The sequence below is a fragment of the Urtica dioica genome, chromosome 4 (assembly GCF_054948205.1).
Source record: "Urtica dioica subsp. dioica isolate 48M chromosome 4, U.dioica_male_clone48M_v1_H2, whole genome shotgun sequence".
Taxonomy (NCBI): Eukaryota; Viridiplantae; Streptophyta; class Magnoliopsida; order Rosales; family Urticaceae; genus Urtica; species Urtica dioica.
Window position 1 is genome coordinate 8611428 of NC_142759.1, and position 27045 is coordinate 8638472.

The 27045-nt window shown below is 38.4% G+C and overlaps 4 protein-coding genes across 6 annotated transcripts; all 4 read left to right on the forward strand.

The window, feature by feature from the left end:
* Positions 1 to 215: 215 nt before the first annotated feature.
* On the forward strand, positions 216 to 3626 carry LOC149400085 (Acyl-CoA N-acyltransferases (NAT) superfamily protein). Its single transcript, XM_089613836.1, has 10 exons — positions 216 to 553; positions 722 to 1188; positions 1332 to 1545; positions 1683 to 1735; positions 1850 to 1886; positions 1984 to 2049; positions 2270 to 2374; positions 2498 to 2651; positions 2761 to 2837; positions 2963 to 3626. Exons 2-10 carry the CDS (start codon positions 1088 to 1090, stop codon positions 3026 to 3028), a joined length of 873 nt encoding a protein of 290 aa, XP_089469962.1. The 5' UTR covers positions 216 to 553; positions 722 to 1087; the 3' UTR covers positions 3029 to 3626.
* Positions 3627 to 6129: 2503 nt separating this feature from the next.
* On the forward strand, positions 6130 to 10372 carry LOC149400086 (uncharacterized). The gene is made up of 7 exons (XM_089610386.1): positions 6130 to 6283; positions 6402 to 6887; positions 7794 to 7904; positions 8006 to 8104; positions 8175 to 8222; positions 8321 to 8757; positions 9770 to 10372. The coding sequence occupies exons 1-7, from the start codon at positions 6130 to 6132 to the stop codon at positions 10370 to 10372; spliced, it is 1938 nt and encodes a 645-aa protein (XP_089466512.1).
* A 9454-nt stretch (positions 10373 to 19826) lies between these two features.
* LOC149400087 (uncharacterized) lies at positions 19827 to 22666 on the forward strand. Of its 2 annotated transcripts, none has more exons than XM_089611078.1 (7): positions 19827 to 19893; positions 19990 to 20463; positions 20539 to 20676; positions 20742 to 20837; positions 20923 to 20973; positions 21064 to 21494; positions 21582 to 22666. In XM_089611078.1, the coding sequence occupies exons 1-7, from the start codon at positions 19869 to 19871 to the stop codon at positions 22173 to 22175; spliced, it is 1809 nt and encodes a 602-aa protein (XP_089467204.1). In that variant the 5' UTR covers positions 19827 to 19868; the 3' UTR covers positions 22176 to 22666. The 2 variants fall into 2 exon arrangements, with proteins under 2 accessions (XP_089467204.1, XP_089467205.1); XM_089611079.1 differs by having other exon boundaries at positions 21586 to 21724.
* Positions 22667 to 22801: 135 nt separating this feature from the next.
* Positions 22802 to 26390, forward strand: LOC149400088 (uncharacterized). Of its 2 annotated transcripts, XM_089610901.1 has the most exons (8): positions 22802 to 23071; positions 23172 to 23366; positions 23452 to 23931; positions 24227 to 24376; positions 24515 to 24631; positions 24719 to 24766; positions 24890 to 25332; positions 25619 to 26390. In XM_089610901.1, the coding sequence occupies exons 2-8, from the start codon at positions 23285 to 23287 to the stop codon at positions 26216 to 26218; spliced, it is 1920 nt and encodes a 639-aa protein (XP_089467027.1). In that variant the 5' UTR covers positions 22802 to 23071; positions 23172 to 23284; the 3' UTR covers positions 26219 to 26390. The 2 variants fall into 2 exon arrangements, with proteins under 2 accessions (XP_089467027.1, XP_089467028.1); XM_089610902.1 differs by having other exon boundaries at positions 22802 to 23366; positions 23452 to 23880.
* The last annotated feature ends 655 nt before the right edge of the window (positions 26391 to 27045 follow it).

The window sequence follows — 27045 nt, forward strand, 5'->3', positions numbered from 1 at the left end:
TGTTAAAAATATGTAGAAGAGACGCGATCACTTGTTTTTAATGGTAGATTCCTACATTTGCAATTTTTAAAAAAATAAGAGCGCGTTCAAATCATTTATTTATTATTATTACTCTTTTAACAATTGAATTAGAGACAAACTTAGATATTTATTACGCTGCCTTGCCTTGCCAACGAAGCAAAAACATCCAAATCTCCCTTTTTAACATAAGACGACTTTGGGCTGTTATTTTGAGTAAATGACAGTCGTTTATTCACCCAAATTAGCCCACTCCTCCAAACTCCTCCATCATCAGCTTCCGACACGCCTCGCTCCGCCCCGGAATCACTGCCACCTCAGCACCGCCTCTTCTCGATTTCCCCTCCGCCACCACAGCCTCTCAATCCCTAACCCTCGCCGCCGATAGTGCCTCAACTATTTCCGAAACCGCCATGGGAGACCTCCGTGAATAATCTTCTCCACCGTAGTCCTTCGCCGGCGCTGAATTCCAGTCAATTTCGTGTCCATTTCCGTCAGCATCGATAGCTCCTGAAGCCTCCTCCTCTTATCCACGGTTCGTTACCACCAAACACGGTCATGGCTATTTTTTAATTTTTCTTTTTTAGACTCGTGACCTAACAACAGTTCATCATTAGCTAATTACTAGTGCGATGTCCAATATAGACCTTGTTGAGTTTTTTCACACCAAATTCAAGCTGATATTTTTTTGTGCCTCTCACAGGTCACATGTGTATAATTGGAGGATTCACATTGTTCCGGCCATACTGTGGGTCCCACGTGAAACTGCGGGCGTGGCTTAGCCACTTCCATGTGCTGCTTTTGTCTTATCCTTAAATTTTCCATGGTCTGTCTGTCCACTATCTGTCAAACAGGTCGTTATAACCGTTCTTTCTTTGAATCCATATCTCATTTATCTCTCTCAATAATTTCTTCTTCTTCTTCTTCTTCTTCTTCTTCTTCTTCTTCTTCTTTATGCTCTTGTTCTTTCATTGTTTTAACCCGCGGGATATACATGTGACTGGGATCAGAATAGAGGCTTTACAAGCTACTTGGAAACCATTGTTTGGGCTTTACAATTACTGATCTAATGTCGACGATTTCGTTTCTCGGGCTCGAGTCTTTGAGCTTCAACCGCTGCGAAGTCAATCCGCGTACAAGGTTTTACGGAACTTTTGCAACAGTTAGGATGTGAGTTTATGTATATGTTTTCAATTTTTTGCGGAAGAAATTCTAGCTTTTTTTTCTTTTTTTTTTTTTTAAATCACCTAATCTACTTTTATTGAATTTTTATTATTATTATTTTTTTATATTCTTCCTCTGAACTTTTATAGGACAATAGATTCAAAATCTTCTGAAAGAACGAAAGTCGAAGAAATCTCTGTACAGATTCCTTCTACACCTTTACCTGTTCCTCGTCGCGAATCATTGTTTACATCTCCGCAATTCGATCGGCTTCAGCCGTCGGAGGATGGGCTATCTAAAGAAACAAAGCACGAGTTCGGATCATTCGTTGCACGGGAGGCCATGCTTGATGAAGAATACTGGGTGGGTGTCTTGATTTTCTGTAAAGGGCATTGAGGAATATATTAATCAGTGATATTTTTGGTGCACATTTTTCAGTTTCACTAATTTGTCTTATCGATAGTAGTGTGTGATTTACTGTGATTTTAAACTTGTGGCAGACCGCAGCATGGATTAGAGCAGAAAGTCATTGGGAAAATAGGGTAAAAGATAGGTGTGTGAAACATAACTATAAAAAGAACCATTGGGTAAAAAGGACTTGCTCTATTTATTCATTGAAGCACAAGGTTTGAGAAAGCTAATTCTAACTTACACTTCATTAACACAGATTCGTTGATAATCACAAAAGGCAATTCGCAGAGCAGGTAGGATCATCTCATTCCCTCTTGTTCTTTCCTCTGTATTTAGGTAGTTTTATTTATTTATCGGTACATGATCGGGAATGCTTTCTTTATTGTTCAGGAATTCAACGAGCTTAAGAAACGAAGCATATGGCAACAAGGGCAGAAGGGCACATGTATCGTCGCGGTATGACTATCAATCCTTATTCTGTTGTTTGAGTGTTTTTTTTTCTTCTTCTGTTTTTCTTGCTTCCTTTGTTTGAATTCCGTTGATTAACTTTACGAAGTCAGAAGATTTTATTTTTTATTTTTTTTATCATATCATTGCACGGAAAACCTTTCTCAGTTCGATGGAAATTGTGCGTTCGCTTCAACGTCTAACTCGGCAGTCTCATGAAATTTATCAGGTAAGAAAGGCAGTTCCAAATGTGCAACGAACTATACTTAAAAGCGTTGTTGGGACACTCGATTTGAGCATCCGTTACATGCTTCCTGGAGAGACCTTTCCCGGGGTAATTATTTATATATTATTCTTTCTCATTTATTATTCATGTTTCATGTTTGTTCTACTGCCAAGTATTGCATTCTAAACTAGTAACTAAAACCGTGTTCTTTTTAATTTCTTCTGTCAAAAGGAACGTGTGAATGCTCCTCCGTTTTGCAGTGTGAAGAGAACGCCCCAAAATAGATATTGTTATATTGCAAACGTGTGTGTTGTAATTTCTGTTCGTCGACAGGGGATTGCAACCAATATGTTGCATTTTGCTGTGGAATCGGCCATATCAGATGGTAATACATAGAACTCGTGTGAAAGTCTAGTTTTTTATGAAGGGATTTAGAAAAACATCCATGGAAAGAAAAGAGAGTTAGGCTAAACATTATTATGTTTTCATAACAGGCGTTGGACAAATATACATGCACGTGCATAAACATAACGAAGGTGCGCTGGAGCTTTATCGGAAAGCCGGGTTTGAGGTACAATTTGTGTTACTCTCTTTTGCCTTCAGTTTCGATATGTGGTATTGACTTTTAATTTATTTAAAGAAGAGCCAGTTTATCATATTTATTATTATTATTATTTTGTTTTTGGGTCATATCAGATTGTTGGGCAAGCAAGCTCTCACTTGTTAGAGGAGAAAATGTTTCTACTTCGTTTCAAGATGTGAATAACAAACCCATCAAGCTTTATCAAGATTTGGTGTGTATAATGAATGCACAGTACAGTATTCATTCCGATGGGAAGCCCAAGTTTTGGAGGGTAAAATTCCCAGAGTTTGTGTCCTTGTAAAGAAGACGACAGAGTTTGAAGCCATTATAATTCCATTTCAAGCCATTTTTACGAGCTTGTGTTGATGAACAGGAAGATTATTTCCGTCGGATGACATTGTGAATATGTAATGGTTTATTTCCGTCGCAAGGGTGTGTAAAAAGTTAGTCGGGTATTTGCATGAAGAAAAAAAAAATTAATTTCTTATTTATTATTATTATAAAGAAAAGGACTTTTGTATCGGTTGTGGTAGTAACCCATGACCTCGAAATGACGTGGGCGGCGAATGTGCTCACCGCTTAAGCTACACAATTTGGTTAAACATTGTAACAGGTACGGTGTTTTGATTTTAAAATATTTACAAAATGAGAACAATTATTAATATGTCGGATACGAGGAAGATAATGCAGTCCGATCTCTTTGCAACGTGGAGCTATTACTATAAATAGCATATATGTGTAGTCTAGCGAGTTTTTAAGACCTCGCAACAAAACTGGTGTGGAATTACCAAGAATTAAGATTTGGTAGTGAATTAGAGATATTCATTATTAGCTTATTTGCAAGTTACATTTGTTTAGGTTGTTCTAGTAGTTACATAAACAAATGAGGTAATTGCGTGAGTATGTTATAGAATGAAAAATCTTTGTCTAAATTGGGAGTGATGTATTTTATAATATTGAGAAAGAGTTTTAATACAATATTTTTAAGACAAGAAATCAATAAATCTTTAATTAATTTATTTAAGTCAAATGCAAAACTATTCAATAAAGCTGACCCTATCTATCTATTCTTAAACAATGATACAAATGTTCATTAGACAAATGGCCTATATGATCCCGTACATTGTATCTAACTATCTTATAATATGCGCCATATTGTATTATATTTTTTATGTTTATATGATTAAACTAACTTTTTAAGAATAAATTATATCAAATATTGAATAATTATTTTCAATTAAAATTATAACAAAATTACTTATTAAGGATATAATCTAATTCATGCTTATGTTTCACATAGTTTGATGAACATATGTTTTGTCTTAGTTTGAGGTATTATATATTCAAAAAAGAGAAAATGGCGGCAAAAATACCAATTGTTTTCGTTTTTATACAGTTTGCTACCTATTCTTTTTTTTCGTCGGCAAAAATACCAAATGTTTACTTTTGGTGTCGCCGTTACTACCAAAACTGTTAAATACAAACGGATTTACACGTGGCAACATCAACGACTCATCTCCTTCTTCTCCCTTTGATTCACTGTGCTTGCCCACTTCATCCACTTCATGCGTCCTACTGAACCAAAGAAAAGAGAACCCATTTTCGCCTGGCTCTTCTCTTGGCGCGCGACTGGTGTCTTCGGCCCCAGTTCTTCTCTTTTCCAGATCTTCACGCGGCCTCCATCTTCATTCCCGCTCGTCGGGCTCGGCGCTTGCCACTTCCCAGATCTCATCTCACAGTTCGCGCGGCGCCCGGGCTCCAGGTCCAATCGTTGCTCTGTCTCGCTCCGGCCGAGCTCCGGGTTTCGCGCTTGACCAGGCCGCTTCGAACCCGGTTGCGACTTCGCGCCCGCCCCCTCGGCCAGCTCGCCGGCGCTTTCCTCTGCTTCGTCGCGGTTAGGGGTAGTTCGGGAATTCAGGTCTCTCGAAGAAACTCCGATCTTCAGGATCCGCTGCTGATCCACCACGAGGAAGATTCGGGGTGCCTCAAGGTCTCTCCGTACGGGGACGCCGGGCTTCTCAGCCTCGCCACGCTCTCGTGGCTGAACCCTCTTCTCTCGATCGGGGCGAAGAGGCCTTTGGAGCTCAAGGACATTCCTCTTCTCGCCCCCGCGGACCGAGCCAAGACCAACTACAAGGTCCTGAACTCGAACTGGGAGAAAATCAAGGCCGAGGAGCCGAGGAAGCAAGCTTCCCTGGCGTGGGCGATCCCAAAGTCGTTCCGGAAGGAAGTCGACAGTGGTATCTCGGCGTTGACATTCTGGGCATTCTGGGCATGGTGTACCGGAAGGGTCTCAGGCTCTCGAGCACAGCCAAACAGAACCACACGAGCGGAGAGATCGTGAACTACATGGCGGTGGACGTGCAGAGGGTCGGGGATTATTCGTGGTACCTCCACGATATCTGGAAGTGGGCAAGCATAGTGAATCAAAGGGAGAAGAAAGAGATGAGTCGTTGATGTTGCCACGTGTAAATCCGTTTGTATTTAACGGTTTTGGTAGTAACGGCGACACCAAAAGTAAACATTTGGTATTTTCGCCGACGAAAAAAAAGAATAGGTAGCAAACTGTATAAAAACGAAAACAATTGGTATTTTTGCCGCCATTTTCTCTTCAAAAAATTAGGAAAATAGTCAATTTAAACGTTTGGTATTGCTATATAGTCAACGTTTATCATACATAAATAATCGTAAATGATGACGTAACCTAATATATGGAACTAAGTATTTATCTAAGATTTACGTCTATAAATATATGAAAGTGACTATTTATCTAAGATTTACCAAACGTTGATTATTTAACAATGTCAAACGTTTAAATTGGCTATTGTCCTAATGGACCCTTATATAATTAGATTAATTTTAATATAAACGGTCTAAAATCGTTAACTCTCCTAATTTTATTTGAAAACAGCGGTGGGACTATTTCAAAGAATTTGTTTTCTCTAGTCTAGGCTAAGTCCAAAGGCGTTTGCATACGTTTTGACTTGGCCTAACATTTGATATTGCTCTCTCTTTGTAATGAAGTTTAAAATATGAAGGGAAGTTCGGAATTGCATGAGTAAAAAAACACAATTTGCAATTAACAAACACCAATTGAAACTTCAAAAGGATTAATTTAATCAGTTAGCATATTATTGCTCCTAACCTTAGCAACACGTCGTACAGGCATGATTTTGGACCCATTCTCTATACCATTTTTTAAGGCAACTGAACAAAATTGAAAGGCTTTGTGTATATGAAAACTTACTAGTGATCAAAACAAGCAAAGACACGCAAACTTATGGAACAGAGTGGAGCGAGTCAACTTAGTGATTATCTGGATTTTCTTACTCACGACACAGAAGATCAACGTAGTAATTATCTTAGCGCATCATCTTCAGAACATGGAGCCGAAACGCCTCACAATGCTAGTCCTACTGCTAGCCAACAATGGGGTAAGCCATACTCCTTTTAATGTAGCTCCTTTTTTTCTTTTCTTTTTTTAGTTTTTGATTGCTGAATAATCATAATTACAGAAAGTGATCACAATTGTCTTTTTTGATTTGTCTGAAGCTGATTTGAATCCATACCGAGAGCTGTACTGGGCTGCTCTCAGAGGAGATTGGAAAGCAGCGGAAGCATTTCTGGCTGAAAATCCGGGCGCGGTGACAGCCCAGGTGGCGGTGTTCTCGGAGACGGCGCTGCACGTGGCGGCCAGCGAAGGGCACGCCGAGTTTGTGGAGAAGATATTGACGAGAATGACCCCCGAGCAAGCTTCGCTGCCAGACATGTTCGGCCGCACGGCCCTCCACGACGCTGCCCACGCTGGGAGCCTCAGCTGCGCGGTCCCGCTTGTCAAGAAGCGTCCGGATTCGACGAATCTCGTGGACAGGAACAGGTGGACCCCGCTCATCTTCGCAGCCCTCTATGGCTTCAAGAACAAGGACTTGCTGTGGTATCTTTGCTTGGTCACCAAAAGCGGTGACGGTGACTCTTGCCCTTTCACCGGCGTCTTGGCCGGCCATTTATGCCTTACGCTCGCCGCTGCAGGTTATCTCGGTACGTAAGATCATGCAATTTGAAGGAAAGTGAAAAATGGTACAGAGAATGCATGAGAAAATCAAAACTTTTTGTCGTTTCTCTCTTATTTTTCCTCAGTTCAAACAAAGCTAGAAAATCACAACGGATTCTTATTTTTTTTCCGGTGTTCCAAACGGACCCTAAGAGCTAGAGTTATGACACTACTAATTGGGAAATTATTTTTATCTTATCCATCAGACACCATTTGATCATTGTTATAGAGTTGCCTTGATCCTCGACCCTCGTGAGGTGTCGAGGGTCGATGAGATCGAGAAGCGGCCTCAAAGCAGTGAAAAGGCCTTCATGTGCATCACACGCTTCATACTCGATTCGATATCTTCAAAAGCTGTCAATATGTCCCGAGATCAACAAAAATGTATGGATCTAGATCAACCAAATTCATCACCTTGGCCTAAACTTGCGCACCTAGTCCAAATTTGTGCAAGGACACCGAAACTCATGGATTTTCTTTAGTCTCACTGTGGCCATTCTGTGTTTTTATTTACCCTGCAATATCATACGAAATTGTCTTAACTATGCTATTTTTGGTAATATTCTCCGCTTTTCCCATTTAATTAGTGACGTATCAGGAGAAGGCACACGAACTACAAGTTGAGATCTTGGTTTTCATCCTTATGAAGTTCTGTTAGTATATCATAATTTGTTAGAATACCCCACATTGACTGGAGATGTATCGTTTGTGCTCCTTATAAAAAAAACACCTCTCATTTGGTTTCGAGAGGGTACCGTGATGCTTTAATATAATTTTACAATCAACAATCCACTTAAACATTATGCCTTACTATCAAGTGGTAAAAAAAAAAAAAAAAAAATCTTGCTCTGCAGATATTTTGCTGTATTTGATGGAGACTTATGAGAATTTAGCTACAGCTCGAACGCGTAATGGAGTTTCAATTCTGTCAACATTATCGGCGGCTCCGTTCAATTTCTTCAGCGGTAGTAGACTTGGTCCATGGGAAACCTGCATTTATTCGCGTACGCACTTAGTTAAACCAACTTTTTCAGCTACATACTATCACTCTTAACCTTTACATTTGGTTATATATTGTTTAACTCATTTTACATTTTGGCTCCAGTAATCCCTGTTAACAGAAGCAATAGACCACCAACGCATATCAAATCGATTGCGGAAGAAACTCATGTCTCAGTAGCAATGCCACTGGATTCGGTCCAAGGTACAGTATGTCTTTAATTATAACTATTCTGGTTGATGATCTTAATGGTGACTTGTAATTTCAACTGCAGAGCAACATTGGACAAAAAGGCTGCTTGTAGGCGTTCTTAAGAGACTAAGTACACAATAATTATCCTTTATCTTTTTACTGTTCTTACCTTAATGATGGACATTTTGTTAGGAATTTGGATCTCAATAACAACAATTTATATTACAGCACCTAATACTTTCAAGCGGCTTCAAGAAGCAAAGCTCAGACATCGATGCTCGGAGGATTTAGTACGAAAGGCGTGCAGAGAAATTTGCCGATGCGATTCTTTAATATACAATCATTTCAATGAGTACAGTGTCCTCGGGGGTGCTGTGTATTTCGGCATCACCGAGATCGTCAAGATCATGATAGAATTTTGTCCCGATCTGATATGGCACTCACTGGATCAAGATAAGCAATCTTTGCTCCACTATTCCATCATAAATCGTCGCGAGGAGATTTTCAATCTGTTTTCCAACAGCATGACGTGCCATAAAGCCGGTCCCGTCGTCGGCGTAGAGACAACTATGTTGCATTTGGTGTCGAAATTGGCACCTCATTCACAGCTCACTATCGTCTCTGGTGCAGCGCTACAAATGCAAAGAGAGTTGCAGTGGTTTAAGGTATTGTTTTCTGCAAGTAAATATATTTTGATGTTTCACTTCGCAACAATTATATGCTTCTTTTTTCAAATCGATTGACAATGATAAGAAAAGTAACTGACGACCTTGTATATTTTGACTCCATACAGGCTTCCAAATTTTTTTTTTTAGATTGAAACTCTAACCAATCATAATTCTAAATGAAATTGTGAAAAAACAACAAAATGAAATGACAAACAGTTATAAAAAGTAGAACAAATGTGAACATTATAATTGTCTACCGTTAAATAAATTGTATACATTTTGTATATTTCTGAGATTAAACAATTTCTTTAGATATTTGTGAAATAAGTTTTGAAAAGTCAAAATACCAGGTAATTTCTTTTCTTTTTCCTACCAAAATAGGGTTGGGTTTTGTTTAGAGAGAAATTCAACAAATATCTCATTTGAAGATGTTGATTTCCTCAATAACTCATTTTTCCAAAAATTTCATAAATACAACCTTTCAAATTTTCATAAATTTATTTTGTTATTTTAAATCAAACTGGAAAACAACTAAAAAAAATTATATGAAAATTGTAGAGTAAAAAAAAAGAGTCAAAGAAATGGTAAATAAGGAATAGCTATGAAATGAAGTACTCATGAAATAAAATGAGATAATTGTAGAAAACAAATTTCAAAAAAATGGCTCACTAAATATGGCTATATTCATATGAAAATTCAAGTTTTGTCGTATACTCAATTTTTTGTAAATTTTAAATAAATAGTCACGAAATTTTATTAACAAATCTAAAAGACATTAATTATTGTAAGTAATCGTTAATAATCGTAAATGATCATTAGACTTTTTGGGCGTAAATGTAATGCTAAAAACGCTCAAACAATGTCACATTATCATAATGACTATTTACTTAAAATTTACAAAAAGTTTGTTATTTAGCAAATCTCCAAATTTTGATGCTTAAATTAATTGTTTCAAAAATGGGAATGTGCTTGTTTGGGAATATTGGCAATGATAGGTCTTATTTCTCAGGTCGTTGAACAATTGATCCCGCCAATGATGGTGAATTACAAAAACATAGACGGAGTGACTCCTCAAGAGCTATTCACAAAGGAGCACAAGAGTTTAGCCGAGGCCGGCGAGAAATGGATGAAGGACACGTCAAACTCTTGCATGATCGTCTCGACTCTCATCGCGACCTTTGTTTTTGCCGCGGCTTTCACTGTCCCCGGAGGCAACAACAGCCAAGGAATTCCCATCTTCTTGTGGAGCACGCCGTTCCTCGTCTTCGTTATATCCGACGCCTTGGCTTTATTCTCCTCGGTCACGTCTCTCTTGATGTTTTTCTCGATCCTCACTGCCCGCTATGCCATAGAAGATTTCTACAGGTCTCTGCCCAAAAAGCTCGTGATAGGCCTCGCCGCTCTCTTCCTCTCCATAGCAACGATGACAACTGCTTTCGCCGCAACGCTTTATATCATGCTTAAAGAAAGGATTATATGGATTTCTGTTCCCATCATTCTTCTTGCTTCTTTCCCAGTGAGCATCTTTGTCATGTTGCAATTTCCTTTGTTTATCCAACTGTTTCGATCCACCTTCGGAAACAGCATCTTTAGTCCTAAAAGCCCTTGGTGATTCTCAATTTAAAACCTATAAAGAACTCTGCATAAATTGGTGCAGATTTAGCGATTGTCTTCGGTTCCAATATTTATTTTCAACATTATTGACTTTTCTTTTTAGAAGATCTGAAAAGCTAAATTTGTGCGTACACTCATTCGGCGTTATAAGTAGATCTTCTAAAAGGTTTTATTGTATGTTTGTATGACTGAAACCCTTCCACGTCATGTTTACAATGAATAAATTTGATTGAATATGTGTGCTTAAAACATGAAATTTAGAATATATAGTGGATATGGAAAAATTTAACATTGTGTTTTGTTTATTTTTGTGATTTTTGGTTTGTCTGGTCATTTCTTTAAGGTGTGTTGTTACATTGATTGGTTGGTTTATCATTTGGAAAAACTATTCCAAGATGCCTCTAATCGGTCTAACATCTTGAAAAACATGTTGGCCTGTTAGCGAAATCGCACAAGATTTGATTCGCTACGAACTTTTCCATAAATGTTGTTCATGAAGAGATTTGTTTCCGAGATTATCTTCACCAAATCAATTAGTTGCGATCTTTATCAAAACCGGAGCATTTTTACGCATTGTGAGTTTTCGAGAAGGATTGTGAACGAAAACTGTTTTGTTTATGTTAATGCGTTAACCTCTGTCTTGGGTATACCATTTATTTGTGAGTGATAGAGATTGAGATTGTTTTTCGAGATATTGTAGAACGTGTACTATTATAAACGTGAATCAAACACTTGGTGAAAAGTATTAGTGAAAGTGAGAGGATCTCATATTTAAGGCAAGTTTGAGCCAAAATTCACTTACAAAATTAGGAAAATGGAGCTTAAGGATTGATCATTCAGCTAAGATCATTGTGTAGATTTCCTTTTCATCAGGATCACAATGCCTCTAGATTAGGTTAGGTGTACATCGAACTTAACAGAAAACCCAAATCTGAATGGTGGGCGACGACTAATCTGTTCCCAATATGAACCAAAACGTAACAACAAACAAAAAAAAATTACAAACATGAGAAACTATTAAAACAAAGCACCACTCAAGAAATACTCTTTACATTGACACCAGACGATACATGAGAACGACACACACAAGCACCTTCCTGCTCGAAAGCCCCGACGAGACTGGACACCCCCACCGAGAATCACCGCAGCTAACCGGATCTTCACACGCCAAATTGTAGCCAAGCGCCATCTTCGTCTCTAAGCAAAACCGAGTTTCCATCCACGTGATGAGGGCAGCAAGGGTGTTAGGAACAATAGACCTACCGCCACGGTAGGTTGACACTGCCAAAAAACATCCAAAGTTGGAAACCAGTAAAGAGAGTGGCGAAGGAGGGTTACGACGAGCTGCCAACCCAATCGGTGAAGAACAACGGACTTGTGCAACCTCAAAGTTGCGGAGAGGCTGCCGGATATTTTCGATGGCCTGAATCTAGATTGCCGCGGGAATCAAGAAAATTTTGGCGCGAAACCAAGAGAGTAACAAAAACTAACAAAGAAGAGAGAAAGAGTTGGAAAAACTCAAAGGCTCCCTCCATAAGACTTTTTTTTATTCTCCGCTAGAGAGAGAAAAATGAGTGTTTTTTTTTTCTTCTTCTTATTTTTACATGTTAACCCGTATTTGTTAACATTTTCGTAAATGGGTCGGGTACCGGGTACTTATCAGATAGCGAATGTGAAAGTCGTGTATCCATTAGCCTAAATAAAAATAAAAATAAAAATAAATGAATACCAGTTAAAAACTTATAATTTAAAATGTTAATACAATTTAATGTGAGACTACCAAAGAAAATTAAAATTTATAGTTATAACACAAGCAATTAAAAAGGTAACTATGTTAGGAATTTAAAAATAAAATTATAACGGGTCGGGTCATTGGGTTAACAAGTCAGGTTAATATTTCATGTACCCATTCCCACTAAAGATTTAATAAAACTATATTGATGGATAATCAAGTGAGAAAAAATCCCACATCAGTTATCTATATTAGTTTTTCCATACCAAAAGAATATATAAGGGAATGTATTTTATTTCTTGGTTTAGCTTTTCTACGGGCCTTTGCTTATAATAAGCATGTTCAATGTTTTTAAATTTTGATCCATGGTAAGGTTTGAATACTTGTCTTAGCATATAACGGATTCAGGCAGCTGCCGGAGCTAACAATGGTGCTTATAGAAAGCTATGCCATTCTTGAATTTCCGGCGATGGACGAGACTTGTGTGATCATTTCGGATGCAAGCTTTGCAAAAAGAGCACTTGAACTGCACACTCATCGGTTCCTTGGAAGTCTTCTTTTTCTCAGCCATTTGAACGTTTGTTGGAATATTTCCGTATGCAAGTATACATAATCGTTCAAGTAGTATTATATTCGGTTGAGATTGTACGTAATTCGGCAATTGTAGTTCAAGAAGGCGAGAGATTTAGAGCTCAGAATCGAGGAATCTAAAGCAATATCCATTGACAGAGTTCCAGTAGAATTTCAAGCTATAACATTGTTACTAACTAATTAAAAAGATTCGAATTGAGAAAAAGAAGTGGGTTTGAGTATTTGGGCGTGTGCGTATTATATGCATGTGATAAGTGCAATTCATTTACACTTACCAATGCTTTTCGAGAGTAAATCGAGATTTCATCTTGGGATTTTTTATGTTATTTTGTAGTTTTTATTGGATTTCCAGGTCTTCGAGTTAAAAATAGTGTTTTGATGGTTGTGGAATTTCGTGGTGATTGAAAACTTTCCGGACTACTTAGAGCAAAACAAGAAACCTAGTGCTCTTTTCTGCATGATTTGGAGATTCTTAATTGGAAATTTTGGATGAGTTCTTTCACGAAATTGAATAGAGCTTTCTTTTAGCTTTCCAATGCTTATTTAGTTGCAAAATTTGGATATAGAGCAAGAAGTTACAACCAATCCAAAATTGTTGTGCACCGGCTCAAAAGTTGACGCGACGCCCAGAAGCATTTCTGGACACGTTCTCACACGATCGTTGGGTCAAAATCGACGTGGCGCATTGTAGACGCGACTCAGACTTCAAATTCGTGTTTTTGTGCTAACTTTGACCCTTGGATCATATCCAAGGACGTATAATGCTCCGAAAATATTCATTGAAATACAAAATACTCTTTGCTAGGTCTAAATTCACATAAAACATATTACACAAGACTTGATTTGGGAGAGAGAGATGAGAGCTAATCTCTTATGAGAGAGAGAGAGAGAGAGAGAGAGAGCGCCATTGAAGGACTTGGAGAGAAGGAGGAGAAGCTAGTGACAAGCATCACCACACTACAACCTCTATTTGTTCTATCCTTCTAACTCTTCTCTTCTTTTTATTTGATTGTTTGAACTCTAATGTGTTTCATTTCCATTTTAGCTTGAATCTCGTTTAGTTGATTTGAGATAACTATTGTTGATCTTGATTGAGACTATTTTAGATATTTTTTGGATTTGAATATTTTTTGTGGATTATTGAATGAAAATGTCTCTCCTTGTGTTTATGCTCATGTTCATTTCAATATTGTTTTGCTTAATCATATTCATGAGTAACTAAATACATAGGAGGGGTGCAATGTAATTGGGTGAATTGATTCAGTTAGTAGATTATTCTAGGTTTTTGCTTAAATGTTGTTTGGTTTGTGGTAATCAAGAGAATTGAGGTGGTTAATATCATTGTTTGGCTTAGCTAACTATAGGTAGTGAATCTCTGGACCCGTTTAGACACCGAGATGAGATAATCGAGTCTGCTAAACTCGTTCTCCCACCCAAATACCTATGAAAGACTAGAGAGTTTGTGTAGTTGTTTAAAATCTCGTAGCAAATGCAATTGTTTTTTTTAATAAGATCCAAGCCGAGAGGTGTAAATTCATCAAATAATTAGGTCCGTTTCTACTTGAGAGAGATTAATGGGTATTCAAGAGGGAATTAGACTAGGTTTACCCAAACAATAGCCATTACTATAAGAGAATCCTTAGAACCAACCGAATCAAAGAACCCAATGAAGTTGCACCTCTTTGCTCTCATTATCATTTGTCAAGACTTTGTTTTATTTATTTTGTTATTGTTTGCATTTTATTTAATTTCAAATAAAAAACCCCACTTTATACATTTTCATAACTCTTAAAGATTTTCAAGTTAGTTTATATCGAAAAATAGGCGAGTTTCTCGTGGCATCGATATTCGTGTCTTTTGCACATTTACTACTTGACGGCACGTGCGCTTGCGTCGTGTGAGTTTTTCTTTGTAAGAAAAATCTCCATTAGCATGTACGGACATGGATATTGGAGAAAATACCCCGGAAGAAGACGAGAGCTTTAAAAAGAAAATGGCTTTGTGATTGCTTGATATGCTCAAGCAAAGCGACTGATTTGCCCTTTTCAATTTTTTTAATAAAAATAACCCATTTTATTAAAAAATGTCAACCAAATCGGCTATAACAGGTTGGACACTCGTAGAGCCAACAAACATCGATCGTAAGTTTTGTGACTTCGTGAGCGAGCGAATGGGCAACTTTATTCTCCTCACGACGTTCAAACTTACACGTACCACCGCCTTACTCACCTATCAGCTTCCGAATCTCCACATTAATAACATCCACCGTCGATGGAACTGTGACCCAACTACTTTCACTGCGAGGAGACAATCACTCTCCACCACGTCTATGGCGAGTCCGTACAACTTGGCAAAACGAAGGCCCAACTTCATTTTCACATCGCGATACACTCAGTAATATAGCGTACATAAGAGGACTTGACCGGAGGCGTCCATTTGATCTTCACTCATTGACTAGAGTCTTCTCCGCTGCAATTTTCATGGCAGCTTGAAATTCAGCAGCCTCCGAAATTGTTATCAGCCTGACACACTATTTTCTATTGACCGTAGCATTGCGTATTCTTCATAGCAGAAAATATATAGTGACGAATCACTCTTGTTAACTGGAGGAAAATCGTAAACTGGACCGGAGCATCGGTTTTTTAAACCGTCGGTCCGATTTAAAAAGATTTTTGTCTAATCCGGTCTGGTCTTGTTTGAAAATTTATAGATCGCGATTTAGACCGGATAAGACCAGTCTGGTCTTAAATTTTTAGGTTTATTTTTTTTATATAATTCCAAAAGATTTGAATGAACTAATTTGAGTTAGACATTTAATTAATGAGTTAGACATTCCAAAACATCTGATCTAGTTTGGAGACCGGTTTTATATCGAATCGGATCATACACAGCTTTAACCCTGAGAAACAAGATCTCTTTTTAAAATTAATTAAACAGTTTTAATATTATTTTTCTAATAAAAAAAATTACAGGAACTAAGAAGACCACGGTTTTCCTCCGCCATACGTGAGGGCTTTTATGAAATCTCCGTGGCACCGCCCACGTTCCTAAAAAAAAAAAAAGTCAATTGAAATGTTAGATTGCAAAGGGAAACTTGATAAAGCAAGCTTGATAAAGCATGTGATTTGAAAACCAAACCATGTTTTGGTTTCCTTAGGAAAACCAAGCATCTCACCATGTAAAATGTCCAAATTACCCTTAAATGAATTTTTTTTTCAAAATCAATCATTCACTCACTCACTCCCATTCCCTTCCCTTCCCTTCCCTCACGTGTGGTTTTTCAATTCTGAAACAAAAAAAAAACGCACAGCCCTCCCTTACCTTCTCTTTTCAATTCAAAACCCCAAAAAAAAAACCCGCTCATCCCGTCCCAAACCCCCACGCACGGCCAACCTCCACGCACGGCAAACCCCCACGCACGAATGGGTAAGTTTCGATCCCTAATTCGACGATTTTTTGTATTTTCTGTGTTTGATTTCCTGAAAAAAAAGAGTTTGAGTTCGTCATGTTGGATCCAGAAAAAAGTTCGAAATTGTTGTCTGTAATTTCTAACTTTATAGCTGTTATTTCGATTGCATTTCGAAGGTTACGATGCCCACGCCCTAATTCGTTTAAACTCAAATTTTTTGAGCCTTCTATGTAGTTAAACAGTTGAGAGAAGAAAAATGGGTAAGTTTCGATCCCTAATTCGATGATATTTTGTAAGAGAGATGTTTGATTTCCTGAGAAAAAGAGTTTGAGTTCGTCATGTTGGATCCAGAAAAAAGTTCGAAATTGTTGTCTGTAATTTCGAAGTTTATAGCTGTTATTTCGATTTCATTTCGAACTTTTTAACTTGAAATTGTTGTCTATAATTTCGAAGTTTATAGCTGTTATTTCGATTTCATTTCGAACTTTTTAACTTGAAATTGTTGTCTTTAATTTCGAAGTTTATAGCTGTTATTTCGATTTCATTTCGAACTTTTTAACTTGAAATTGTTGTCTGTAGTTTCGAAGTTTATAGCTGTTATTTCGATTTCATTTCGAACTTTTTAACTTGAAATTGTTGTCTGTAGTTTCGAAGTTTATAGCTGTTATTTCGATTTCATTTCGAACTTTTTAACTTGTACAGATTTGACTTCTAATGTATACTTTTTAACTTCTTAACAGGTTCAAACGTTAATATATGTTGTTTATTTGATGGTACTTGGGTGAACAAAGGTATAAAATGGGAATATAATAATGAATCGCGATTCGAACTGCGTGCACTCGCGAAAGACATATCTCGGGCGGAGCTATTAATCGCTATGTACGAAGCTTTTTGTGTCGATGAGTCGTTATACGATGAAGATGATGAAGAGGAAGACGATGATGGTGAGGAAGACAAGGATGAAGGTGACGGCAGCAATGAAGAGGAAGAAGATGAAGACGATGATGACGGAGGGATGGCAGCCCCCGAGACGACAAGCAACGTGGCAGCCCCGGAGACGACAAGCACCATGGAAGCTCCCGAGACGGCAAGCGAGACGGCAGCCCCCGAGACGGCAAGCGAGACGGCAGCCCCCGAGGCGGAAGCCCCCGTGGCAGCCCCCGAGACGGCAACCACCGTGACAGCCCCCGTGACGGCAACCACCGTGGCAGCCCCCGTTGACGACGACGACGACTTCGTCAACCCTCCGGCGAAAGAGACGGCAACCACCGTGGCAGCCCCCACGACGGCAACCTCTGTGGCAGTCCCCGATGACGACGACGACGACTTCGTCAACCCTCCGGCGAAAGAATCTGTCCGCGTCTATGGTAAGTTCTCAATTTTCAAACTGTTTTGCCTATATTTCATGGTTTATGTGATTTTTAATTATTTTATGTTGGATTGTGTAGTTTCGAAGAGAAATAGCAAGCGGCCCATAAAGCATGATGATTACACTCCGTTGAACACAGCCAAACTGAAAAGCCTGAAAAAGGGGTGATGAAATTTACTTTGATAGTGTTGGAGACTAGTTTTTTGGATGAAAATTGGGTTTGTAATGTTTCTTGATAATTACTTTGGTAGTTTTGGAGACTAGTTTTTTGGATAATATTTTGGTTTGTAATGTATACATGAATAACCCGAAATGTCTGAAATCCTTGACAAAAAATAACTGAAATGTCTGAAATCCATTACAAAAATGAACTGAAATGTCTGAAATCAAGCACATAAACTAACTGAAAACTCTGAAATCAAACACATAAAATAACTGAAATGTCTGAAATTCATTACATAAACAAACTGAAAACTCTGAAATCCTTGACAAAAAATTACTGAAATGTCTGAAATCCATTACAAAAATGAACTGAAATGTCTGAAATCAAGCACATAAACTAACTGAAAACTCTGAAATCAAACTCATAAAATAATTGAAATGTCTGAAATCCATTACAAAAATACTATGAAATGTCTGAAATCAAGCACATAAACTAACTGTCTTCCAGATATTTAGCAAGGTTTGGATCTTTACACCTTAGCTTCTCAAATTGAGCATGAAAAACAGATTTTCTCCAAGCATAACATGCGCCATACATCTCTGGGCCACAAACATCGGTTTTGAACACATGAGCAACATTCATACTTAGATGCTGGTAGCAGATCCCGTGATAACACTCTGGATACACAACCGGTATAGCATGAAGGATACTCGCGTGCTTAAAACAAAGCGTTTGAAACATAAATATTAGATCAACTAAAATATTCGAAATGTACTTCTCAGAAAACCTAAAATCTCTTAAATAACATTCCAAAATTGTGGAAACAAATAAACAAGTTTCAAATCGTATAACGACTCATCGACACAAAAAGCTTCGTACATAGCGATTAATAGCTCCGCCCGAGATATGTCTTTCGCGAGTGCACGCAGTTCGAATCGCGATTCATTAGTATATTCCCATTTTGTACCTTTGTTCACCCAAGTACCATCAAATAAACAACATATATTAACGTTTGAACCTGTTAAGAAGTTAAAAAGTATACATTAGAAGTCAAATCTGTACAAGTTAAAAAGTTCGAAATGAAATCAAAATAACAGCTATAAACTTCGAAACTACAGACAACAATTTCAAGTTAAAAAGTTCGAAATGAAATCGAAATAACAGCTATAAACTTCGAAACTACAGACAACAATTTCAAGTTAAAAAGTTCGAAATGAAATCGAAATAACAGCTATAAACTTCGAAATTACAGACAACAATTTCAAGTTAAAAAGTTCGAAATGAAATCGAAATAACAGCTATAAACTTCGAAATTACAGACAGCAATTTCAAGTTAAAAAGTTCGAAATGAAATCGAAATAACAGCTATAAACTTCGAAATTACAGACAACAATTTCGAACTTTTTTTTGGATCCAACATGACGAACTCAAACTCTTTTTCTCAGGAAATCAAACATCTCTCTTACAAAATATCATCGAATTAGGGATCGAAACTTACCCATTTTTCTTCTCTCAACTGTTTAACTACATAGAAGGCTAAAAAAATTTGAGTTTAAACGAATTAGGGCGTGGGCATCGTAACCTTCGAAATGCAATCGAAATAACAGCTATAAAGTTCGAAATTACAGACAACAATTTCGAACTTTTTTCTGGATCCAACATGACGAATTCAAACTCTTTTTTTTCAGGAAATCAAACACATAAAATACAAAAACTCGTCGAATTAGGGATCGAAACTTACCCATTCGTGCGTGGGGGTTTGCCGTGCGTGGAGGTTGGCCGTGCGTGGGGGTTTGGGACGGGATGAGCAGGTTTTTTTTTTTTGGGTTTTGAATTGAAAAGGGAAGGTATGGGAGGGCTGTGCGTTTTTTTTGTTTCAGAATTGAAAAACCACACGTGAGGGAAGGGAAGGGAAGGGGAGTGAGTGAGTGAAGGATTGATTTTGAAAAAAAAAATCATTTAAGGGTAATTTGAACATTTTACATTGTGAGATGCTTGATTTTTCTAAGAGAACCAAAACATGGTTTGGTTTTCAAATCACGTGTTTTATCAAACTTGCTTATCAAGTTTCCGATTGCAAAATAGTCATTCTGACGTGTCATATAATTATTATTATTTTTTTCCGATTTTAACTTTACAGCGGTTAAATTAAAATAAAATTGTGTGAAGCAGATATCCGTCGGTGTTAAACCGACATAATCAACGCAAAAAAAAAAAAACCGGAATCAATATGCCTAACAATGCCGTAAACTTCGGTAAGCTTTCACCGAATTCCTGTACGACACTTGGTTCCTCACAAACAGTCATTAATACATTATTCTTCTGGTGGTGATCGATGGCTGAAAAACCAGATCACTACGTGCCGTTGTACAGAGCTGCGCTGGAAGGAGATTGGGAAGCCGCCAGAAGATTTCTGACCCAAAATCCAAACGCCGCGAGTTCAGCGATCACCCTACTATCCCTGACGGCGCTACACGTGGCGGCCGGTGAGGGGCACGGCGAGTTCGTGGAGAAGATGCTCTCCTCATCGGCCTGTGAGTGTGACGTGGCTGCGCTCGATGCCGAGGGGCAAACGGCGCTCCACCACGCCGCCGTGGGAGGGAGCCTGGAGGCCGCGGCGGCTCTGGTCCGGAGAGAGCCGGGCTTGGTCGCCGCCGTGGACGGAAAGAACATCACTCCGCTCCTCGCCGCCGCCAGGTATGTCTCCGGCAGCGATCTGGTGTGGTTCCTCGCTCTCTCGACCACGGACGAGAGTCCCGGCCGTGCCTTTACTGGGCCTTTCGCCGGGGAACTCGTTCGCATGCTCATCGCCGGAGGTTATCTTGGTAACGACCACTGATATCGATCGTCGAATTTAGGGTTTCTGATTAAGTTAAAATTGAGCAAGTAATGTTTTGCAGACGTTTTGTTGTATTTACTGTTGGATTATCCTAACTTGGCTACTCTGGAGAGGATTTCGATTCTTTCTGACTTGGTTCACATTCCTTCCAATTTCTTCTCCGGCAACGAGCTTGGATTTTGGGAGCGCTGTCTATATTGTAAGAACTTCTACCGCTGTAATTTAATTTTTGCAGAATTTTGAAGCATTGGTCTTAATTTTCAGATGGTATCCCTATTCAACAAGGAAATGAACCACCGTACTTTGTGACATCCATTGTTGAGCGTTCTCGCAGAGCTGTGGACAGTGTAGAGGACTACGGTACGGATTAAAATAAAAATCTCAATCATGATTAATTTGTCTTGCAAGCTCCTAATCATTTTTATCAGTTTCTTCTACTGCGCAGCGCTAATCAATAGGTTCTGGAGGTTGATCCACGTAGTTTCGAGACGAATCAGTACGAAATACAATCACCTCTTCGTGCTGATTATAGTTTATTTTTCTTAGAAAGCTCAGTAAAACTTACAACATTTGGTATTGTTCGTAGCACCTGGTTGCATCAAGAGATTCAAAGACATGAAACTTAGACATCACTGTGCCCTCAAATTGTTCCAACAAGTCTGCTCAAAACACAGTAGTCTCACAGACTATTTTCTTAACGATGCTGATCTCCTTTACGAGGTCACATCCACCGGCCTAGTTGAGGTTCTGACTATAATACTCGAACTCTGTCCCGATCTCATAAACGTCCGCATCGACGGTACTCTGTCCCTTATACACATAGCTATTAAGCATCGGCAAAAGAAGATTTTCAGGCTTTTGTGGGAGAAGAATTTACTAGTAATAGATTACGGTCCTGAAGCTAGATCGGGAGCTATGGACATCTTGCGTTTGGCAGCGAATTTGCCTCCTTCCCCACTGCTTTCGCAAATACCCGGCGCAGCCTTTCAAATGCAAAGAGAGGTTTGGTGGTTCAAGGTGAGAAAAACAATACCAAAGAATTGTACTTTATTGGTCTTAACTATGTGTATCTGATAAAATTCATTTCTGTTTTCTTGTATTAAGACAGTGGAGAAGTTAGTTGACCCTTATTCGTTGATGTTGACAATCGAAGAGAGGACGGTTGTACGAGAGCTGTTTGTAAAGGAGCACAAAGACTTGGCTGTGTCTGGTGAAAAGTGGTTGAAAAACACTTCCAAGTGTTGCATGTTCGTTTCGAGTTTGATCGCGACGGTTATGTTCGCGGCTGCTTCTACGGTCCCCCAAAGACACAACGTTCCGGTTTTCATATGGACCAAGCCGCTCTTGGTTTTCATAGTCTCCGATGCTCTCGCGTTAGTTTCTTCTCTAACTTCTGTCTTGACATTTCTTTCGATATTAACTTCGAGGTACGACACAGAAGATTTCCTCAAACCCTTACCGAGAAGGATGTGTATAGGCTTGGCTTTGCTCTTCTCTGCAATTACAACAATGATGGTAGCTTTGGGTATCACAATTTCCATTACGCTTGAGAAGAGACTAGATTGGATTTATGTCCCAATTATCTTGGTTGCCTCTTTTCCAGTCACTATATTTGCTTTGCAGCAGTTTCCTCTGTTTATTAGTATGGTACAATCAACATTTGAATTCACTTTTCGCCATCAGATCCCACCATATTAACCCTTAATTTTGTAATTCAACATTAGTATGTTTTGTAATTCAACCCGATTCTAGGGGATCGAAATGACGCTTCTTTTTTTTTTTTTTTTTTTTCTCTTTCCATTCATCCTGTTTTTGTTTACTAACTATTCCTTTTTTGCTGAAGAGCGTGAAGATTTAATTATGACAAGATTGAGATCTAAACAATAGAAGTCAACTGGTAGACTTCAAGATTGTTTATTAGTTTCAATTACCACTGAATTGGGTAGTGGTCCCAAGTTGCCACATGACATTTTGTTCACTGACCTTGATCACATGTTTTCTAATAGGGAAAATATCAAAACTATCCCTCGTGTTTAATCGAAATGCGAGATTTATCCCCTCTATTTCTAAAAATATCAGACATATCCATTTAGTTTAATATAAATGACATATACCTCCCCTAAAAAAATGTTATATTACAAATATCACCCTTTTCGTTTATTTTTTACAAAAAAATAATTTGAACTCCTCAAAATATCCTTAATAGAATAAATATTTATTTACTATTTTATTAAAAAAAAATCAAAATCCCTCTTTATAAAAAAAATCCTTAACTTTTTATAAAGAAATTTTTTAATTTATTTTTTTTTTATATAGAATAGAAAATAAAAAATTATTTCATTAAGGGTATTTTGGGGAGTTCAAATTATTTTTTGTAAAAAATAAACGAAAAAGGGTGATATTTGTAATATAACATTTTTTTAGGGGATGTATATGTCATTTATATTAAACTAAAGGGATATGTCTGATATTTCTAGAAATAGAGGGGATAAATCTCGCATTTCGATTAAACACGAAGGATACTATTGATATTTTCCCTTTCTAATATTAGATCTAATATGTAATCATGGGTCTCAAAATTCCATGTAAATAAGGTGACTTCCTGTACCAAATATAACAAGACCTCATATTAAATATACAAAAGTCAATAAGTGAAAAATTATTGTTCTTATTCTTGATATTGGATCTTGGAAGATTTGTCAACAGATAGCAAACGAAGTACCACTGTGTGTAGCTGTAGATGAAGCTCACGGTGTCTTTTCATTCTTGATCACCCAAAGTTTTGTTGTTCAAAAGCGACACTACATATGGCTCTTGATGAATCTGCAGTGAGTATTAGCAACATTACAGAACCCGAAGGTGATGCTACCACTTCCCATCAAGGCACAGGTAAGCAGTTTACATACGAAAAGATTGCCCAATTCCCTTTTTCTAAAGAAATAACTTTGTCAATGATTGCAAATAAACCCGGAAGATCGCTACCGGCCCATGTTCCTCGCTGCTCTTAAAGGAAACTGGAAAGCCGCGAAGAAACTCTTAGAAGATGATCCTGCCGTGGCCACTGCCAGAATCACGCGGAACTCAATGACAGCCTTACACGTTGCGGCCGGGGAAGGCCGCCACGAGTTCGTCGAGAGAATGGTGGAAATGGATAGCCTGATTTCGGGGGACGATCTCGAATTGCAGGATGGGGCGGGCTACACGGCCCTCCACCATGCTGCCATTGCCGGCAGCGTGAGGGCATCCGCGGCTCTGGTGAAGAAGAATCGTGGTTTGACCAACATCCTAGATCACAAGGGACAAACTCCGCTTCTTGTCGCATCGAGATTTGTGTATGGGAACTATGATGTTCTGTGGTACCTGACCATGGTGACGGATGACGAACCAGGCAGCCCTTTCACGGGTACCCCTGCTATGGACCTCGTTCTTATGCTCGTTTTGTCAGGCTCTCTTGGTATGATCAGCAATTATGGTTCTTTGATTAATACTAAAATGAAACAATTCATTACTTCATTTACTAATCAAAGAACCATAATTGCTGATCATACTACTATTGCTGATCATACCCAAAGGGTCCACGGTTTTTTATTTTCTTGTACAAATGGGGCACCAAGAGTTTTTTCTTCCTTGAGCCTGAACTTGGACTAGAGCCACTCCTGCCAATTTGTGTCAAACATGAAGCCAAAAGCCTATGGGTAGAGTTTTTGGCTTTCAGTGATCATTCGTGCATTGAACTTTTACTTGTGCAGACATTTTGTTGTACCTACTTAAAAAATATGATGGCTTGGCTACTGCTACCACAGCAGAGGGTGCTTCACTTCTCTCTCTCTTAGCAGTCACTCCTTCAAACTTCTTGAGTGGAACGAAGCTCGGATTTTGGGAAAGTTTAATTTACTCAGGTATGTAGAATTTGATTAGTAGGTGGTAATTGTTTATATCCTCTACAGTCCTTTAAATTTTAATTTTTTTTCTTGCTTTTTTTTTTTTTTTTTTTTTTTGCATTTAATGTGTCATTTATATTTTCTATGCTTCATAAGTTATACCTACACAAAAGAGTTACGAAGCTCCGGACTATGTGAGAAGTATTGTGGAGGAATCTCGAGCGGAAGTTTCTCAACAATATCCAGTAAAATGTACAAAATTTTTACATCAAGGTATCATAAAGTTAACATTATTTTTTTTTTGCACCTAAATATAATTGCAACAAATTTTGACTGACAGTAGAATTGGTTTCTTCGCAGTTCTGCAGCTGCCACGAAGATTTTTTTTTGCATCTATCAGACACCTAAGTACGTATGAAATTGACTTCACGCCCATTTACTCTTTTTTTCATGTATACTTGACACCAGGTTAATGCTCTAAGCTGCCTAGTATGTACTTATATCTCCTCTCTCTATTTTTTTCATACGAAGCGCCAAGTTGCATCAAGCGACTTCAAAGAGCAAAACATAAACACTACTGTGCAGTCAAATTGTTTAAGCACGTATGCGCAAAGATTAGCGAAACAAATGGTTTCCTGACCGATTATTTCATCAACAAAGGAGGCATTCTATACCAAGCCACATCTCTTGGAATAATAGAAATTCTAGAGATAATGTTTCAGATCTGCCCGGATCTAATGTGGGTATCATTGGAAGGCGACAAATTCCCAATTCACACCGCCGTAGAAAATCGGCGGGAAAACATCTTCAAGCTTTTGTGCAAAAAGAATGCACGCAACAAAATACAGTCAGACCAGGTAACCGCATCTGGGACCACCATAATGCATTATGCAGCAAAATTGGCTCCTTTCGAGCAACTCTCAGCCGTATCCGGTGCCGCTTTACAAATGCAACAAGAGATGAAGTGGTTCAAGGTATTTTTGGTTCTTCTCACCCGATAAGAACTTTATCTTCGTATGAAATAAATATTGAATGAATTAGAGTACAGAGACAGATTTCAAACTTTGAAAAGATCTGTAGCATTTATTCGCTTCAATCCTATCTTTTATAGACTAGCATACTGATAATCATTTTAAAATCAGATTTCAACCAAATTCTACTGTTTTACAATTACTTGCGTCCATGACTTCCTGACATAGCCCTACGAGTTTTGTGTTCATACTGAGACATTGTTCAATTCGGGCCGTACTATTTTTTCAGGAGGTTGAGAAATTAGTTCATCCTTACTTTAGAACAAAGAAAAACGGAGAAGGAAAAACCCCACGAGAGTTATTCTCGGAGGAGCACAAAGGGTTAGCCGAGGCAGGTGAGAAATGGATGAAGGACACATCAAACTCGTGCATGATCGTCTCGACTCTGATCGCGACGGTTGTTTTCGCGGCAGCTTTTAAGGTCCCTGGAGGCAACAAGAGCGAAACTGGGATCCCGATCTTCCTATGGACCGATGCGTTCTTGGTGTTTGCTGTTTCGGATGCCCTCGCGCTCTTTTCTTCTCTAACTTCAGTTTTGATGTTCCTGTCAATCATGACCGCTCGTTACGCGGAAGAAGATTTCATGGAGTCTCTACCGAAGAGGCTGGTCATAGGCCTTGCGTCTCTCTTCCTGGCAATAACGACAGTGATGGTCTCTTTTGGAGCAACTCTTTCGATCGTGCTCGAAGAGAGGCTGAAATGGATTGTTGCCCCGACTGTTTTCCTGTCTTCTGTCCCTGTCGGGCTTTTCATTTTTCTACAGCTTCCTTTATTTATCAAGATGGTTCGATCGACATTTGGATCCGGCTTTCGACCTGAGAGGACATGATGATTTATCATGAAATTTCTGTAACAGTACCGTGTCAAACAAGAAAAGTGTATATTATACACAGACATGCGGTTACTAAATTGATAAATTTATTTCTAAATAATATTATAAATTTTTTAATATATCATTGTTTGAGAGTTTTAGTTAGTTATGTACTATGGAGTAAAAAAAAACCAGCTCTTGTACAAATCGGAAATGCTATTTTAGTTGTAGTTAAGTTCCAATTTAATCGATAATTTTTGGTACATATATATCAGAAAAATTTGAAAAATTACATAGAAGTACAGTATTTAACGACCATCAACTATTATTAATTGGGAAAAACTTTTAAATATTTTATTAATATTTTTTTTAGGAAATGGCGGCAAAAACACTCAATGTTTACGGCATGTAACACTTAAAGTACCCAAACTTGAAAAGTTATGGGAAAAGTACCCAATGTCAATAATGTGTCCCTCCGTTACAACCCTTGACGTTAAATCAGATGACATGCCACATGTCATAATCTGGTAAGTTTGACTGAATTAAAAAAATCAAAATCTCTCTCTCTCTCTCTCTCTCTCTCTCTCTCTCTCTCTCTCTCTCTCTCTCTCTCTCTCTCTCTCTCTCTCTCTCGTCCGACGAAGCCATAAAACCCTTCTCGAACAAAACAGCCCTCGTTCAAGTTCAAGCTCTTCGACGATGCACAAGATTCTCAACAGCCATTTCGTCCCTTGCTCCTCCGAACTATTGCCCATAAACCCCAAGCCTCACCACTTCCAAAATGATAATAAAAAAAAAAAAAAGCATTTCTTGCTCTACCCATAACACCACCACCAATAATGCCA